This window comes from Thamnophis sirtalis, unplaced genomic scaffold, assembly GCF_051295495.1.
Source record: "Thamnophis sirtalis isolate CommonGarterSnake01/CBP01778 unplaced genomic scaffold, rThaSir2_p1.2 scaffold_7, whole genome shotgun sequence".
NCBI lineage: Eukaryota > Metazoa > Chordata > Lepidosauria > Squamata > Natricidae > Thamnophis > Thamnophis sirtalis.
The window spans coordinates 74,652,381-74,671,922 of NW_028261387.1; the positions used below are offsets into that span (position 1 = coordinate 74,652,381).

General features: G+C 36.8%; 1 protein-coding gene across 1 annotated transcript; it reads left to right on the forward strand.

Annotated features, from left to right (window-relative positions):
* The first annotated feature begins 157 nt into the window (after positions 1–157).
* LOC106549428 (translocating chain-associated membrane protein 1-like 1) lies at positions 158–19,100 on the forward strand. The gene is made up of 11 exons (XM_014067080.2): positions 158–424; positions 6,533–6,593; positions 7,017–7,135; positions 9,447–9,563; positions 9,652–9,710; positions 10,408–10,492; positions 10,842–10,912; positions 11,510–11,614; positions 14,399–14,542; positions 15,495–15,652; positions 17,153–19,100. Exons 1-11 carry the CDS (start codon positions 305–307, stop codon positions 17,224–17,226), a joined length of 1,113 nt encoding a protein of 370 aa, XP_013922555.1. The 5' UTR covers positions 158–304; the 3' UTR covers positions 17,227–19,100.
* Positions 19,101–19,542: the final 442 nt, after the last annotated feature.

Consider the following 19,542-nt stretch of genomic DNA (forward strand, 5'->3'; position numbering starts at 1 on the left):
TCCTAGAAAGCTTGCCTCCAGTTTAAGGCTGGCGATTAGCTGCTGAACCTATCACTCACTTTCATCCCGCGCGTCGATTGGCCAAGCGTGGAAAACAGGGCGGAGAAAGAGTGCCGGGGCGGGCGTGGGGTGGGGGGGGGAGCGGAGGTGGGGTGGGAAGGGACAAGAGTCGTTGGTGTTTACTGGGCGTGAGGTGAAGAGCGAGGGATTGTTGAGAGAGAGTAGAGGAGCTGCAGCTCTTCGTCCGTACTTCACCCTCAACTTGGGTCCTGGAGTTTCCCCCCTCTCGGAAACCTCTGCCGCTATGGGACTGCGGAAGAAAAACAAGAGTCCGCCAGTCTTGAGCCATGAGTTCGTTATCCAGAACCACGCGGATGCTGTATCCTGCCTGGCCATGGGCCTCCTGTTGGGGCTCATGTTCGAGGTATCCTTACTATACAGGGCCCGGGGAGGAAGCGGCAGCGCGAGGGCTCGAGGCACGCCCCCTTTCCTCTCCCCCCCTTTCACCGGTTCAAGTGCGGCCCCGCCCTTCTCTCGAGCTCTGGCGCTTCTTCCTCCTCTCCTGTTAACTCTTTGCCCCTTAGGCTGCTCATTCTCACGGTCGCGCTCCCTTCTTACGTGCTGACGTACATAGGAAGGAACGGACGTATACGGTGTGTTGCTTGTTGTCGAGGCCGGTCTCGACGTCCCTTAAGCTATAGCCGCTAAGGCAACCTGGCTGGGTTCTCTCTCTCCTCCGCTCCCGAAGGGCAGAGGAATTCAAGTGGCAGTCTCCCTCAAGAAGATAACTCGTGCAAGCCAGCCAAGCCGCTTGCAAAGGCTGCAGGGTGGGGTAGGGGATAACATATCGTGGACCAATTAGCGAGATTTTTTTTTTTTTTTGAGGACTGGAATAGTTAAATCTCGTTATTCCAGAAAGAGAGAGAAGGAAGAGGGTCTCGTCTTAATAGCGTACTAAATCATACGAAATGGGATGTACCAGTGGTCCTCCGCTTTTCTCTTCTTGTTTCCCTTTGGAACTGGTTAAGGTGCTTTAAGATTCGGTCCACGGTACTGATTTTCAACCCTGGATTACCATTCTGGTGTCAAGTGTCCAGAAAAGATGCAGAATGATTTCCCAAAACGGGGTGGCTAGCTGGTTTAGGAGGAGTTTATAGATTGTAAGTTTAAGTATCATAAACGCTCCTAGTGTGTGATATTACTCCTACTGAGCTAAGTGCCTTGGGTTGGTCCTTATGAGTAAGCAGTAGCGTTAGGCAGGCTGCTGATCTTAGTAGCTGATAGCTACCGTACTACTGGTAGTAGCAGATAATTCACTGGAGAGCTTTTGGGTTTGGTGGGTTTGACCATATTTATTTGGAGCAAGATAAATCTTTTACAGATCCAACGGTGTATAGGAGAGTTAAGGCTGATATTAAGAATTAAGTGGACTAATTTTTGCTTCCGCATTTCATTGACAGAGACTGAGCTTGACACCAAGTTTCAAGATGCAGGGTACTTATCCAGTTGCATCCCTATGACAATCACAGTCTCTTGTCTTGCTGATAATAAGCTTATAAACAGTGAGCCTCAGGGGTGTCTAAATTTACATAATGATATTCACTTCCTGAGTCACCAAGCCACAGAATGGAATTGGAAGAAGTTTAACTCCCGAATATTAAATATGGACTGACTGTGCCACAAGTGTGATAAATTTGTTTCTTTAAATAAAAAGCTGTTGTGATTAATTAAAAGTGAAGCCTTAAACAATGCTAGGATTTGTAGAAAACTTAACAGGAAGATAAATATACAATAAATTTGGTTTATATATGTAATCATGTCTTTTTGAGGCTTTCCCTGAATCATGTATTTCCCCTTTTCTCCACTACTAATTTGAAACTTACTGCATGATTTTAAGTTTTTCTGTAATATTGTTGATATTCTTCTTTAAAATGCAAACTGAGCCATATCTGGATTAAAATAAAATTGATGCTAAGAAATCAGATCATTCTGTTGAAGGGAATTAAGCTTAGTTTAGGAAGAACCGAAATAAATATACAATTGGAGAACCTAATAAAATATTTGAAGAGTTATCACAGGGATTGGCAGTCTTTTTAGATGTTGGCTCTTGGTTGCTATGTTGAAGGTAGAGCAAGATTCTGATAAAAAGAAAGGGATTTAAGAGTTACCGTATTTTTCAGAGTATAAGATGCTCTGGAGTATAAAACGAACCAAGGTTTTGAAGAGGCAATTTTTTTTAAAGTAGGTAAGTAGATAGAGGGATAGAGAGGGAGAGAAAGAGAGAGAAATACAGTAGGTAGGTAGGGAGAGAGAGAGTGGGTGGGTAGGTAGGTAGGGAGAGGGATAGAGAGAGAAATACAGTAGGTAGGTATGGAGAGAGAGAGAGAGTAGGTAGGTTGGTAGAGGGATAGAGAGAGAGAAATACAGTAAGTAGGGAGCCAGAGTAGGTAGGTAGGTAGGTAGGTAGATGTTTCTAGGTGTATTTATGCATGTGCTGGAGAAGGAAATAGCTGACAGCCTGCAGCACCTAAGACTTGTTTCTGCTGGCACAGCACTTGATCAATGTAATTCTCATCAATCACTCTAATTAAAGAGCTTTCAGAAAGAGAAAAAAACATTTTTGCACTCTGCGAACCTCCCCAAAACGTTCGCGAAAACGGGCCCGCTTTTTTTTCAAATAAAAGGCATGAGTAGCCTGGGGGGGGGGGCTTGCAGAATGCTCCTAGAGGGCCAAAAACAAGCAAAAAACAGCCAATTTTTCACAAAAATGGGCCCTTTGTTGTCAAAAAATGCATGTATATGCTTATGGAGGCTTAGAGACTGCTGCTGGGAGCTGGGGGGGGGGCAAAAGGCCCATTTTTTGCTCATTTCTGCCCTCCCCAGCCCCCAGGTTGTCTGAAAGCATCCATAAGGGTATGTACGGCCATTTTGGTGAAGGGGCAGGGCTTCGGGAGACAAAAATGCTGTATTCAATGTATAAGACTCACCCAGATTTCCGCCTCTTTTTTGAGGAAAAAAGGTGCATCTTATACTCTGAAATGTACAGTAGTCATTTTAAAATATTTGACACTGAAGATCTACAGAACTCTCAAGACCACATTTTAAGAACCGCTGATTCAGAGGAATCCAGTTCTGTATTCCTCCCAAAAAATAATTTTCTTCTATTCCAATTTTGAAAGGGAACTCGAGTTGGCATAATGGGATATATTACCCAAAATGGAACTTAGTAGAGTATCAATTGACATCTCCTTTGATGCTCATTGATCACCTTGGCCCTTCTAACTTTTTGGTTTATTTTCAGAAATTATTTTAATTAAAAGAATAATGGGCATGTCACAAAGACTGGTTAAAACTTTATTGTCACTAATGCTTCTGGGCCATTTATTTCAAAACATCACTGAAGGAGCTATACTTCAAAGCATTATTTGCAAGCTGTGAAGAAAAATAATGTGAACAATAGTAGTAAAAAGCATTCAGGTAGAAGGGATTGCGAATAGCTGCCTTAATTGATTTTTTTCTCTCATTATTCATTTGGGAATGAGAAAATCTGGTTTTAATTTTACTCATTTGTAAGATGATGTACGTATCTTAGAATCCATCTTAGAACCCGAACTCTGGGTGGATCACAACCATTGCATTTTTATTTACTCTAAACTCTGTATATACACACAAATGTGTTGTTTGATCGTTATTTTTTCTACTTATTAGCCAATAGTATTGTGTTACATGAATGATTTGCATGTACATATGTACACATCAAATGTTATTCCGAAAAGATAGGAACCTTTTGATACCTGTGAATTAATTGGATGGAAGGCTACAAGATGAAACAGTTGAGATTAAGGATAAGTGATGTCCAGATAATTCAATAGAAGACTTAAATATTTATCATTAATTCCAAATCAGAATGTGTGTAAAGCTCAGTGGAGGAGCTGAAAGTTAGTGGTTGCAACAGGGGTATAGGGTGGCAGAGTGCAGGTCAGGAAAAAGTACAGAGGGGGCACGGCAGCATTGCAATGGTCATACTTACAAAGACCTGTTGTAACTACCATTTTGTTCAGCACTGTCATAACTGGTCACTAAGCAAATGGGCAGTCATCAAACCAAGGACACTTTCAAACAGAGGGCTTGAATATGGTGCTAAGGTTGACATAGACACACGTCTAACATCAATCCTTTAAAATGGTTAGACCTAGAATAAAAGGTTTTCCAACTGGACAAATACTCAACAGTATTCCTGACACAAGGCCAAAAAAACCACCTCAACCAAAGAGATTTGAGCTGCTGAATTGTATTGTAAACCACAGGTAATTCAATTAAGTGCATTAAAATATCACATATACTGTATTTGATTGCCAGCTAATGTATTTTTTGGAGTGTAAGGCGCACCTTTTTTCCTCAAAAAAGAGGCTGAAAATCTGGGTGCGTCTTATACATCGAATATAGCATTTTTTCCCCTCCTGAAGCCCCGCCCCTTCACAAAAATGGCCATGCATACCCTTAAGGAGGCTTTCAGAGAGGTCCTGGGGGCTGGGAAGGGCAGCCCTCCCAGCCCCCTCTATAAGCTTCCATAAGGCTATGCATACAATTGTTTTGACACTCTGCAAGCCCTCCCCCGCAAGGCTACTCTTGCCTTTTATTTGAAAAAAAAGGGCCCGTTTTTGCAAAAAAGGCGCCGTTTTGGGGAGGTTTACAGAGTGCAAAAACTTTTTCTTTTCCTTTCGGAAAGCTCTTTAGTTAGAGTGATTGATGAGAATTACATTGATCAAGTGCTGTGCCAGCAGAAATAAGTCTTAGGTGCTGCAGGTTGTCAGCTATTTCCTTCTCCAGCACATGGATAAATACACTTGGAAACATCTACCTATCTACCTATTCTCTCTCCCTACCTACCTACTGTATTTCTCTCTTTATCCCTCCATCTACCTACCTACCAGTGGTGGGTTTCAAAAAATTTTGTAACCTCTTCTGTAGGTGTGGCCTGCTTTCCAGGTCCACTGGTGGAACCTCTTCTAACCGATTTGGTAGATTTGACGAACCGGTTCTACCAAATAGGTGCGAACTGGAAGGAACCCACCTCTGCTACCTACCTACTCTCTCTCCCTACCTACCTACTGTATTTCTCTCTCTTCCTCTCTATCCCTCTATCTACCTACCTACTCTTTCTCTCTCTCTCTCTCTCTCTCTCTCTCTCTCTCTCTCTCTCTCTCTCTCTCTCCCTACCTACCTACTGTATTTCTCTCTCTCCTTCTTTATCTCTCTTATCTACCTACCTACTTTTCTTAATTTGCCTCTTCAAAACCTTGGTGCGTCTTATACTCTGAAAAATACGGTATATACCTCAGCCAAGGGCCCTCATTTAGAGCCACTAATCAATAGGATAGCTTATTCAGACCCCATCAACAGGCTGCCTACTTCTTTCAAGATACACATGGATAGGCAGTCAGAAAGATTGCCAGGTGTATAGCTAAAGTTATTCATCAGAGAACGTCTTACTTAGATCATTTTGAAGTTACCATATTTTTTGGAGTATAGGACACACTTTTTCCTCCCTAAAAGAGGGTGGAAATGTTGGTGCATCTTATACACCGAATACAGCCATTTTGGGCCTCCCGAAACACCGCCCCGCATGTCCCGTTTTTGCAAAAACAGGCTTGTTTTTTGTCAAAACAGCACGCAGAGGGTTTGGGAGGCCTTCAGACTGCTCCTAGGGGCTGGGGAGGGCAAAAACACAAAAGGGGGGTGTTGGGAGGTGGAAAACTCATTTTTTACAAAAATGGCATTTTTGCCCTTCCTCAGGAGCACACTGCAGGCCTCCCAAGCCTTCTGGGCACCCCGTTTTTGGCCTCCCAATCCCCACAGGAGTGCGGTTTTTGCTCTTTCCAGCTCCCAGAAGCAATCTGCAGGCCTCCCAAACTCTCTTTGCAGGCTGGTTTTGTGAAAAACGGGACACACAAAAGGTTTGGGAGGCCTACAGAGTGCTCCTGGGGGCCGGGGAGGGCAAAAACATTTTTTCTTGTTGACCTCTTCAAAATCTTGGCACGTCTTATACTCAGGTGTGTCTTGTAGTCCAAAAAATATGGCAATTGTCAAGGTGGCTATCTTATTTGAATAGTTTACTGAACAGCTTTGTGTATCCTAATATGTTGTATGTGTTTCTTGATTACTTTGTATTTATTTTATAGTGTATTTTATTATATCAATACTGTATTGTGATTCAGTATTGCTTAATAAACAAGGGACAAAATGCAGCAATTTGTGTTATTAGTCTTGATAATTATACTTTTCAAAGTTTTCAAAATCTGTGTGTCTCAGATACTTTAGTAGTCAAAAGGGTCATCTCCAGTCTTGCTCAGTTCTTAAATTGGCAGTTTTGTTAGTCTATAAAAGATTTCAACACTGCTGGGAGAAATTCTACAATAATGAAAATTAAATAGTTGCAACAGGCATAATAAATATAAATTTTAATAGCAACTTTAGAACAAGTGTACAGCATGGAACTTGGTAACTTTTTTCCCTCTGTTTTAAATTTCAGGTTACATCCAAATATGCCATCATGTTTATAACTGTACAATACAATGTTACATACAACATAGGTAAATATAAAATATAATTCAGTCTATGGTTTTCATTTTTAAAAATATTTTTCAATACAGTCTTCTACATGTTTACTCAGATACTCTCTTAAATAGATCACCTCCAAGTGTATAAATGTGCATGTGTAGGTGTGCCAGGTTATTGATGGGGTTGCAGTCTTAAATGATTTTGTCTAAATGCTACTGTATAGCCTGATTCTCTGCAATATTATTACAAAATGTGTTGTGCTGTTTTTCTCCAAATAATTAAATACATTATAAAAACATATTAAAGGATATACAACATGATCTTATAGGTTTTAAAGCAGAATTTATTGCAGAGATATAAGTAAGACTGTTGAAAGTTGCATGTTCTCCTGATGTATAATAAGATTCTAAATATAGCCTGTACTGTTATTAATAATAAGATATTGTGGATTTCAGATGATGGATCTGACCCAGTTCATTTCTATGAGTATGGTCCAAAAGACATGGCCACCATCTTCTTCTACATGCTTATAGCCATTATTCTGCATGCAGTGATTCAGGAATATATACTAGATGTAAGTTTACAATTATTAGATAAATGTGAATACGTGAAATCATTTCAGTTCCAAGTTCTTAAAGAAACATTTATTAAATATTATGCTCTACTATTGGAATGAAAGATATAAGATGCCTTTTAGTATAGTAGTTACAGTATTGGATTGAAAATTGACATAAGATCTAGTCCTCTCTTTGGCATAAAAGTTGGCTGAATAACTTTGGACAAATCCCTTACCTTCAGTTCAACTCTGGACATATAGAAGCTTGGGCATTATGTAACAGTGCCTTGAATTATGTAAAATAAAGGTAGGACATAAATTTCATAATTTATATTTATAAAAGTTTAATAATATCTAATGAACATAGCCCAAATTATCAACCATTTATCTACATTACAGAAGAATATTTCTTTAGAATGAACAGTTTACCTGCAGATTATAAATTAATTATCCTGGATTGTGTTTTTTCCCCTAAAAGTAAATGGGCTGGTGTGAATTTTGAAAGCATGTTATGCACATTTTCACAAAGTGGCATTCAAAATTTACCAGAAGGCAAAAAAGTAAAGATACTGCCCTTTATATTTACCTATCAAGAATATTGCCTGCCATTATCACTTCAGCTTTTGCTTTTTGGAACAGATAGTATTAATAGCAGGCAATATTCTTGATAGGTAAATATAAAGGGCATCATCTCTATTTTTCTGCCTTCTGGTACATTTTGAATGCCACTTTCACTTTTTGCAACTGATAGACATACTTTCCTCTTATTTGCTGACAGTGGCTAAGGGACCTATGTGATCTTGATTCCCTACTTTTAATCCTACTAGCTTCCTATATTTTTTTTAAATAGAACCTAAAATGTTTAAAAAGTAAGAAAAGACAAAAACCAAGAGGTGTGCCTTTGAACATAATGAAATTAAGTATATCTGTTATGGCTACGCATATTATAATATTTGTTATCTGATATTTTATTTGGCCAGTTTTTACTATATTTATAACATTGAATATCATGGCTTTATAATTAGTCTAAATATATCACATAGTCCATGTCAGTTTATATTTTGGATAGTAATTCAGAATTTGAACCTTTCCCAAATTTTGGACCAGAATTTAATAAGTGGTGGTTCTCTGAAAAAGGGCTTGTGGGCAAGATGGGCAGCTTTTAATGTGTTGAATCCCTAATCAAATTATACTGGATTATAGAATAATATGATTTCTGTGACAACTTCATTAAAAAATTATAAACCACATTATGAATTTATTGTGAAATGAATGCAAATTATATCCATCAATGAATGGATTCCTTATTTCTTCAGTAAGTCAAAATTCAAGTTTAACTTGGCAGTCTGCTGATAAATGTAATTGCATTATTTCCCTATTAAATATTATTTTAAAATCTTAAGCTCTGCTTTGTTTCTTTTTTCTTTTTGTTGCTGTTTTTATTTTAAGTATAAAAAGTGTGAGTCCTATATGTTAAAAGTTTTAAAATTGTATTTGTTATTTTTAATAATTGTTATTAAAACATGGCATGGCTGAAAAACAGCCATTATTCAATTATGAAAAATAAAACCTCAAACAATGAGTTTAATATAAAAATCTGGACATGATTCATATCTTTCTACCCTAGGATAAAATTACAGTGCTTGTGATTCTGCATTGCAGTATGCAATCAGAAACTTAATCATAAATAAACCACTGAAAGACTCCTTAGAAACTTCACTTTCTGTCTTGTCTTCCTATCCTCTACCCTGGAACAAAGGCAACAGTTGCCTTATATTTGTTTTGTATTGGTCAATAGATTTGGTTTAGAGATATATACCTCAATTTATGATATGCAGAGATATAGTAATTGTGCATTCCAAACTTGTACTACCATCTCCTCCCCTTCCTTTGTCACATCCCAGATGAAAATGTTCGGGAGTAGAAAATATGCTTATACGAACACATACAACCTAAGACTAAAACTAATTTCAGATTGTGCTTCAGAGACTAGTATGTTCCAGCATGTAAAATGTGATCCACTAAGAAAGATGATGTGAAATCATAGTATAGAGATACAAAACCAATGTCTCAATTAAGATCCAAGAATGGTAATTTGCTTTGTAGATAGAGCTGATCTGTCAACTATTAGAATATGTGGGTCACACTTTAATCTTCACTTACCTAATACGAAAATGAAGGGAAAAGTCCAAGTTAGCATTTTGTAGTATTGGAATATAAATGTTGAACTACAGATAATCTAGTATTCTTGGGGAGGCTAACATATTCACTAGAAAAAAGTGAACCTGGTTAAATTAATACTTCTGGTGTTTGTTATTTTTTTCCTTAGAAAATTAATAGACGTCTCCATTTGTCAAAAACAAAACATAGCAAATTCAATGAGTCAGGACAACTAGCCTTTTTCTACTTGTTTTCGTTTTTGTGGGGAGCAAGTATTTTGTCTGCAGTAAGTAAGTCATTTTTTTGAAAATTAATTTAAATGAATATTTGCCTAAAATATATCAACTCCTTTAACCATATATTTTTCTCCTTAGGAAGAATTTACAACAAATCCAACTTTGTTATGGAAGGATTACCCTCATTCTCATATGTTGTAAGCTTCTTTATTTTGTTCTTTTATTTGTGCTAAGCATTTTGCTTCCTTATTCAAATTTCCCAGGCATCTGAGCATTAGAGAGGAACATGGACAGATCTATGAACCAATTGTTAAGAAACTATTTTTAAAATATTTATATTAGGATATGAATGTTTTAGACAGTGAATTCTACAAAGTATTAATTAGTATTATTTCTTCCTTACATTGCTATTTAATCTTGCCTTTTCATTGTCCTTTTCCTCAAACATATTGTTTTCAGTTTAGACAACTTTTCAAAAAGATAAGGTTTAAGGTTCCAATAATTTAAATTATTTTAGTTTCACTTTCTTTAACATGAATCTTAAAACATTTAAGATTATCTGAATATAGATGATTCATGATGTTTTATAAAATAATGTAATATGTATTGATTTAAAATTTAATTCAATTATTAATCATACTTGACTTGAAAATTTATTTAATTTTCAGTCAGCCTTCCTTTAAACCAAGATCTTCATTGATAACATCCAGCTTTTGCCCCTTTGGCATGTATATTTATGTATTAAAAATTATGTGTAAGTTTCAACTACAGCCAACAATTTTGGCCTACTTAACAAAATGGGTTCATGACTTCTAAATCTCATGATTTAGAGAATTCTCCTAATTATTGAATGTTATGTATACATCTTTTATATATATATACTTTTCTTTTTAGTTTTCAGGTTAAATTCTTCTATATTTGCCAAATTGCCTATTGGCTCCATTCACTTCCAGAACTGTACTTCCAAAAGATTAGAAAGGTATAAATTGTAACTTTAATTCAGGCATTATATTTCTTTTATTTACTTTCATTTATAATGATATAGGATGATATTCTAAATAAGGAGAAGAAATAATAATGGAGAGAAAAGTTCTTCCCTCAACTTGGTAAGAGATTCATACTATACAAGAATATATTGTTGGGTAGGGGAGGTAATGCAATAGATTATTTTGGCTTTCAATTTACTTATGTCCTTGTTAATATTGCTTTTGAAAAACATAAATTATTATAATGCAAACCATAGAGAAAAGGAAAACTAACACAATTCATAGTAAAATCTTTGCTTTTTTTTTTGTAACATGTTTGTCTTTTCCATTTCATATTTCTAGGAAGATATTCCAAGACAGTTGCACTATATTTGTCTTTATACTGTCCATATATCTGGTGCCTATATCTTGAAGTAAGCATTTATTTATTATTTATCATTTTCTAGACCTCCATCAAGGATTGTCTTTTATAGTGTCCAAAATACTGTTCAATATATTACCAGTAGTCTTCAGCTTACAATCATAAGCTTAGTGACCATAGGTTTAGTGACCACTCAAAGTTACAACGGTGCTCAAAACAGTGACTGATAACTGTTCCTCACACTTATGACTGTCACAGCAACCCCACAATCATGTGATCAATATTTGGGCAATTGACAACCAGATTTGCTTAACAACAATGCCAAAAAAGGTTGTAAAAATTGGATGTGACTCACTTAACAACCAACTTACTTAGCAGCAAAATTCTAGTTTCAATTGTGGTCGTAACTTGAAAACTAGCTATTTGCCAATATTATATTCTAGTAAGAAAAATCATTCAGTATTTTTGTGTCATAGTTAATCTGCTATCAGATTTGATCATGGCTTAAAAATCCATAGAATGTTCATCCTGATAGCACAACTAATTCTCTGTCTAATATGTAAGATACACTGAACCTTATTCATTGTTGTTGAACTTTGTTAATGAATGAATAATATTCAGAATGAAATATTTATTTTTACTGTTTCAGCCTTCAGCGCTTGGGTCTAATTCTGCTGGTACCTCATTATCTTGTAGAGCTCATTTTTCACGCTTCACGTCTTTTCTACTTCAGTGATGAGCATAAACAGAAAGGGTAATCTTGTTTTTTAAATTTTCCTGTTACTGTCAGATAATTAATTTAGTTTCTTTTTTTTACAGTTTTCTTAGTTCTCTGCTGTCTGTGGGTTATTATTTCTTTTACTATATTTGCAAAAATGAAAAACATTTTAGAACCAGGTTACCTGAAAAACTTGTCTTGTTTAACATTGATCTTAAACGTCTTGCTTTTCGTATATCACCAAGAAAGATCATATCAGGCCTGCAGTCATATTTTCTTGTGGATTTCAAGCCTGCCACACTTTCTATTATTCTACTATACATTTTCTATTGTGGGAAAATGGGAGGGGGGAATTGTACAGAGTTAGATGATATATAGCCATAACAAAATTCTTTCTAGAAAGCCAAAGTCATCCTTTGTTTCTGCACCTCTGCACCGGACCAGAACTGGATGGGTGGAAACTGCCAGCATGACAATGAAAGATTTGGATCATGTGATGGACTTGTGGATATAAGCCTCTCAACTCTCAACTCTTCTCAACTCCGACGGTCCTTGGATGAAACCGATTATCTAGATTCCTATCAGTCGGGTTTCAGGCCTGGTTACAGCACGGAAACTGCTTTGGTCGCACTGATTGATGATCTCTGGCGAGCCAGGGATAGGGGTCACCCCTCTATCCTTGTGCTCCTTGACCTCTCAGCGGCCTTCGATACCATCGACCATGGTATCCTTCTGCGACGGTTGCAAGAGGTGGGAGCGGGAGGCACCGTCCTTCGGTGGTTCTCCTCCTACCTCTCGGACAGGTCGCAGTTGGTGTTGGTCGGAGGGCAGAGGTCGACCCCAAGGCCCCTCAACTATGGGGTGCCGCAGGGCTCGGCCCTGTCCCCCCTCCTATTTAACATCTACATGAAGCCGCTGGGTGAGATCATGTGCCGGCACGGGATTAAGTACCACTAATACGCGGACAATACGCAGCTGTATCTGTCCGCCCCGTGCCAACTCAGCGAAGCAGTAGAAGTGATGTGCCAGTGCCTGGAGGCTGTTAGGGTCTGGATGGGAGCAAACAAGTTGGCACTCAATCCAGACAAGACCGAGTGGCTTCTGATGTTCCCGCCCAAATATTGGCCAACTATTCCATCTCTCAGGCTGGGGGGTGAAATTATACGCCCCTCAGAGAGGGTCCGCAATTTGGGAGTCCTCCTGGATCCTCAGCTGACTTTAGAACATCATTTGTCGGCTGTGACCAGGGGGACTTTTGCCCAGGTTCGCCTGGTGCACCAATTGCGACCCTACCTGGATCGGGAGGCCCTTCAGACAGTCACTCACGCCCTTGTGACCTCAAGACTGGATTACTGTAACACGCTCTACATGGGGCTGCCCTTAAAGAGTGTTCGAAGACTTCAGTTAGTCCAGAATGCAGCTGCGCGAGCGATTGTGGGTGCACCTAGGTACACCCATGTCACACCTATCCTCCGCGAGCTGCACTGGCTACCCATTAGTCTCCGGACCCGCTTCAAGGCGCTGGTCATAACCTATAAAGCCCTACATGGCATTGGACCTGGGTACCTGAGAGACCGCCTCCTGCCGATTACCTCCCTCAGACCGATTCGATCTCACAGGCTCGGCCTTCTCCGGGTTCCATCTGCCAGCCAATGTCGGCTGGCGACTCCCCAGGGGAGAGCCTTCTCTGTTGCAGCTCCAGCCCTCTGGAATGACCTCCCCGTGGAGATCCGGACCCTTACTACCCTCCCGGCCTTCCGCAAAGCCACCAAGTCCTGGCTGCTCCAGCAGGCCGGGGGGGCTTGTGAAACATCCAGCCCCACGGAAATTGTGAATGTTGTGTTTTTAAAGTGTTGTCTTTGTCTATTTATCCCCCTTCCCTTGTCTATTGTGAGCCGCCTGGAGTCCTTCGGGAGTGGGCGGCATACAAGACAAATAAACTAAACTAAATTAAGGGCAAGATCTTGAACTTTCAACTGGGTGGGAAAACCAGGAAGCCTTCAGATTTAGGTTTTTCCAGATGTGCCAACATGGCTCTCCTAATAAATTGGAACTTTGAACAATACTTTGCCTTGGACTCTGATTTACTTTTGGATGCTATTTGGAACCCTGACACGTGACTTTTCACAAATAACTAACATTTATTTTTACTTATCATCCACACGTCCTTTTCAATGGAATTTCTAGTTTTTTTCTCCAAACTTAGCTTCATGCCCTATTGAACAATTATGTATTAACTACTTAATCCTTTTTAATATTTCATTAATAAGCAGTTTTGCTAATGTAAGACTTTTTCATTGCGCATATTCCTATGCCAGTGGGTTTTTTTTAAGGTTGTAGCTTCCAGTATAATATGCAATCCCAAAATTCAAAACATAGAATAACAAAAATGAAGAGTTTTTCCTTTTCAGTTTGATTTTTAAAAAATGTGTTTAAAAAGCACTTCGCCTTCCTGAAAACTTTATACACGCATACTGATTTTGCAGAAATTCTTCACAGATCTAGATTTCTCATTAGCTAAAAAAATATTTGATTATTAAGAGTGCCTTTGTTCAACTAAAATTAAGATTTGAATCAGTTTAATTGTCTTATGCCTTTAAAGTGATTTTCTTTCCTCTTTGGTTTTTATTCTATGAGATAGTTACTGTTTTCAAAGTAATGTTTTCCATTATAATGCCTGATGTCATGGATATGTTCTTACAATGTCTAGCAAAAGTCTAAGGTTTTTTTTTATTGGTCACAGCCCATGATACAGCTGTGCTCATATTATTTAGTGACATAAAGCAACTGATAGTGAAATAATTTCATTTTTCTTTTCAGGTTTACCATTTGGGCACTTTTATTTGTAATGGCTCGTCTTTTGACCCTGACTTTGTCAGTTCTTACCTTTGGATTTGGTCTCACAAAAGCAGAAAATCCTGGCTTTTCTGTAGCAGAAGGAAACTTCAATATACTCACAATTAGGTATAAGTTTTTCTGCAATAGCTATTTTAGAATATTCTTTACGTCCACAAATCCAAAAATAGAAAATTGTGGCTATGAAATATAGTCTCTCTGTATTCTTATTACTATTTAAACTACCATTTATTATGGTAGATAACATGTAACCTAACTCAGAAACTTTTCTGCAATCTATCCTCATAATGTTGGTCATATTAAACAATCATAAGAGGGCATTACTGTATTCTTTGTAACATATGAAATATCAGCCCTTTGTCTACCCTTTACAATGGTACCTAGCAAGCAAGGTACCATTGTAAAGTTCATAGCTAGCTTCTATGTTTCCAATACATAACTTTTTTGAGGGTGGGAAGGATGCCTTCCAATCAGTTTTGATTCCTGAGAACAGTCTAACTGCAATCTCTGTAGTTTTCTTGGCAACATTTTCAGAAGTGATTTGCCATTGCCTTTTTTCTAAGGCTGAGAGAGAGCGGCTGATTTTTAAAATCATCTAACTGGCTTTGTGCCTAAATCAGAATTAAAATTCAAAGCCTCCTTGGTTTCTAACCTGGTACCTTAATCTCTAGACCAAACTGATTCTCAAATGCATTCAAATGCATATATTCATATGTCATCTGCTCAATAGAGTTTTATAAATAAAATAATCTAATTGTCAAAATGATTATTGGAAATTTTCAGCTATTTGATACAGCGCATGCAAATTGGAACAATATTGATGCAAAATTCAGTTTTCAACTATCACATCTAATAGCCATGATCTTAAACATATATTATCTAGGAATATCTACGATTTAAAGACATATGGTATGTGCTAGCCTACTAAGAAGAAAGCATTTGGATTGTATGTGTAACTTTATTTTATTTTTTGAATGGTCCATCTTTAGAGAGAATCTCAAAAATCATCATAACCCTATTATTCTAACTATATAACTCTGTTTTATGTTAAACTAATTAGAATTAGCTGTCTGGCTGCAATTTGTTTGACTCAGGCTTGGATGATGTGGAAATTCATCAATTTCCAATTAAAGAAATGGAGAGAACATGCACAGAATCAAATTCCAAAGAAAAAAACAAATACAAAAATTAAGTCTACAAAAAAAGAGTCCTGCAGATGTAAGTATAGTCCTCACATTTATACCAGTATCCAAACCACAAATGTACATTAGAGTGACAGTTGCTAGTTAAATAACACCACTTGATTTTCTTGTTTAACATTGGGTGGAGACTTACGGCATAGAATGTTACTGTTAACTCTAAATGACCAAAAGTTGACAGGATTTTTATATAATTCAAAATTAAATATTTATTTACAGATAGTCATTGTTTAACAATCACATTTGGGACTAACAAGTCTGCTACTAAGTAATGTAATAGTAAGATATCATATGGCTGCAACAGGCTTATGACCTCACTTTCACCATGCTTGTTAAGCTACTCATCCGCGGTCATTAAGCAAGACCTAAGTGTGACTTGCTATTTCTACTGCCTTCTCAATTGACTCTGCTAGTCACAAGATGATTGTAAAGCACACAAATGATACTCATGTGACCATGGAATGGTGCAACACATATGAGCACCCACCAGCTGCAAATTGCCCAAATCTTGATTGTGTGACTGGTTATACTGCAGAAGTAGAAGGACCATTCACAAAGTTACTTTTTTAGTATAGTAGTAACTTTGAACAATTGCTAAACTAGGCAGTTGTTAAGTGAGGGCTACCTGTATTAATTTTTAAAGCTAACTCTGGGCAGCGTATACAATGTTAAAAGTACTAAAACTATAAGCAAAAAAACACAGGCCAGAAGACAGGCACTAATTCTAAAGCAATACTGTACATTGGACTGACAACACTGTCTAACTTAAGACTTAGGGAAAAGCCATATTTTAAGGGCTTTTTAGGGTTTGAAACAGATCTCTTCAGAGGGGAGACTACAATAGAAAGGCATGATTCACAGTTCCCATTTCATACCACTATTTATTGGATGGGATCTGAAGCATGGCAACTCTGCCCAATTATACAGGAAAGTTATAAAAAATAGCAGTAGCGTTTAGACTTACATATCACTTCACAGTGCTTTATTTGCCCCCAACAATCTGGGTCCTCATTTTACTAACCTCAATAGGATGGAAGGCTGAGTCAAACTTGAGCTGGTGAGAATCAAACTGCCGGTAGTCAGCAAAAGTAGCCTGCACCACCTCAATGGAATATGACATCTTTCTACAAATTTGTATGCAGATTTACTAAATATGTGCAGTTTCATACCGATTAAGAAAAAGCGACCCTTTCAGATTATTTAGGTAGCCCTCATCTTGTTAATTATTGCCCACACCTTATTCAATATTACATAAAAAGGCTGACTTCACTCTACTCCTTGTGTGCAGTAGGTTATAGAAGCAAAATGAAGTAGAAGCAATTCTCTCTATAAAAAACATTATTTGATATAATTCACAAAATGGATTAGCATTCCTAACTTAAATATGTTATATATGTTAAATATGTTCAATTTGCTAACTTATAATTCTGAAATTAAAAAAATGTTTATTACATGTATAACTATTAATGCTACCTATCCCAAATCTAATGTACTGTTCATCTTTTTTTTCATATTATAGCTAACTTCGTAAATGGAACAATAAAATCTGAAGAGGGCATATCACCTAGAAAAAGAAGATCAAAATTTTTGTGAAGAGCACAGATAAAAAGGACACTGATTTAATTGAAGACTTTCTCACCTTAAATAGAAAATCTGCATTATACTAACCATAGAACAACTCTATTTGGCTATTTGGGCTAAAGGACATTGGTTAAAATAATATATTTTTAAGTGTATGTTCATAAAAACAAACTTATGATGAAAATATTATTTTAAAATCATTTATTTAATACAATCATCTTGAAAATAGGATATTTTATTATAGTCTGACCTTTAATTACAATGCTGCAATATTAATAGAACAGCATGGGGGAAATCTAATAAACCAGAGTTGTCTTTTATTTGGAAGTTTATTTCATTTTGTAAAATGTAGTTTTAGAACTAAAGTTAAGATTTATTTTGCAATTGTTTTTCTAAATTTCCTATACACGTTTTTAGGTTAGAGGGCAAATTATTTTTTTATTACCTCTCCATTTGGTTAAAGGTAATGTTTGAATTGTCATTAGAACATCAGTTAATACTGTAATTTGAAAAAAATGTCATTTAGCATATCCAATGATGTGCTTTCAAACAATTCCCATGTAATAATTTAATGCTGAATTGTGAAGAATGATACCCTTTTTAATATCAAAAGCTGGTTTTATATTAGTGGATTCTGAAGTATTTGTAACAAAGATTTGAAACTACATGATTCTTCAATATGGTGCTAAAAAGTGCTAGTTTATTTAGAGATCCATGAAACTGTTATATAATTAATCTTTAATATGCTGAACAGAAAAACATTTTAAAATTATTTTCCTAGTGTGAAATTATGTCAGGTTGTAGCATTAGATACTAAAAAGACATTCATGAATCCTGCATTTTTGTTAAAAAACAATGTTAAAAAGACCAGGCCCTGCAATATGATTTTGCCATTTGGTCTGATCCTGCATCATACCAAAAGCTTTTATTACCAAATAATAGCTTTCCTTGAATGCTTATTGTAATAGCTTAAGTACACATGCTTACTAAATAACGGGACATTTTTGACTGTGCCAAAATCTCCTGTTATAATTCTTTCAAAAGGGTAGGCCAACTGGTGCCTTCCAGAACTAACCAAGCTAGTTAAGGATGACAGTAGTTAAAGTCCAGAACATCTGAAGCAAACCAGGTTTTCTTCCTTCTTTTGGAAAAAATGATTTGTACTTGAGATAAACAATTGGTTGGAATTCAAAACTATACAGCATTTTTAAAATTGCTTTTATTACACCTGTAGACTTTGCAACCTGGCATGGAAACCATTCAGTGGATTTTTTAAATGCCTATGTCATACCACATGATTTACTGGACCTACTGTTAGAAAATAATGTTTGAAGTTCTACTGGATTCATAGAATTGAGTTCATGGTTTTTTTTTGTATTATGAATATACACTTCTAGATCAAAAAGTCATACTTTTTCAAATTTCTATTTAAGGATTTTCTCTTCTGCTTTCTCAGGTTATCTGTTCAAAACTAGAGTAGTAGTCTTTAGTTAATGTGTATTAGTCTGCAATTCTGAAACTAGAGTTCAAACTCCATGGCTACTTTGTAATTCACAATTAAACAATTAGAACCTTGTCTGTTTGTAAATCTTGTAGCACCAGCTGCCAATCAAAGAATAAAGGCTATGTAGATTTAATTATTTTTCTAGCCTTGTTAGAATTTCAAAACTCTGATAGTTGCTTAAACCTAAATGAATTCTACAAGTGACTATTATTAACCTGGCATTATCCCTATGAGCTAAGTCTGGTTCCCAGAATTTTTACCAACTTTATTTATTTATTATTGTGGTAGCTGGGATATCTTGAGAGTTATAGTTCCAGAATACCTGAAAGGTGCCTTTTGTGGAAAGGCTGCTGTAAAGATCATAGAGAAGTCTTCACCAACATACTAGTACTCTCAGCATCCCTATCAACTGGGGATGTTAGGGAATATAGTCTTAAATATTGGTAGGTCATCAGATCAGAGAAGACTGATGTAGCAGTTTAGGCCATTACTATTAAAAATATATTTGTTATATATCATATTAATCTTATAGTCATCTTGGCAGGCATTGCTATAATGTTAAGAAAATTCTACTCAGTTAAATTAGGGATAGGAAGTGAAGTGAAAGATTTTTGGGGCTGCAGTTCAAAAATATGATGACTTCCATATTTCCAGCTCATCCTATATGTAGAGTGGTTTTCTCTTTCTAGCACTTTCAGATTTTTAGATTGCTAACTAAAGCCAGCATGGCCACATTGCCATAGAGAAAATTAATTGCCTTAACATTGCAATCAGGGGGTATTCTAGACATCAGATTTGGGTTTTTGTTTTTTTAGATAACTATG

Coding starts and splice junctions, on each gene's coding strand:
- LOC106549428 (XM_014067080.2), top strand. CDS start 305: ATGGGACTGCGGAAGAAAAACAAGAGTCCGCCAGTCTTGAGCCATGAG. Junction 6,594..7,016: donor CAATGTTACATACAACATAG/GTAAATATAAAA, acceptor TGTGGATTTCAG/ATGATGGATCTGACCCAGTT. Junction 9,711..10,407: donor TACCCTCATTCTCATATGTT/GTAAGCTTCTTT, acceptor TTTTCTTTTTAG/TTTTCAGGTTAAATTCTTCT.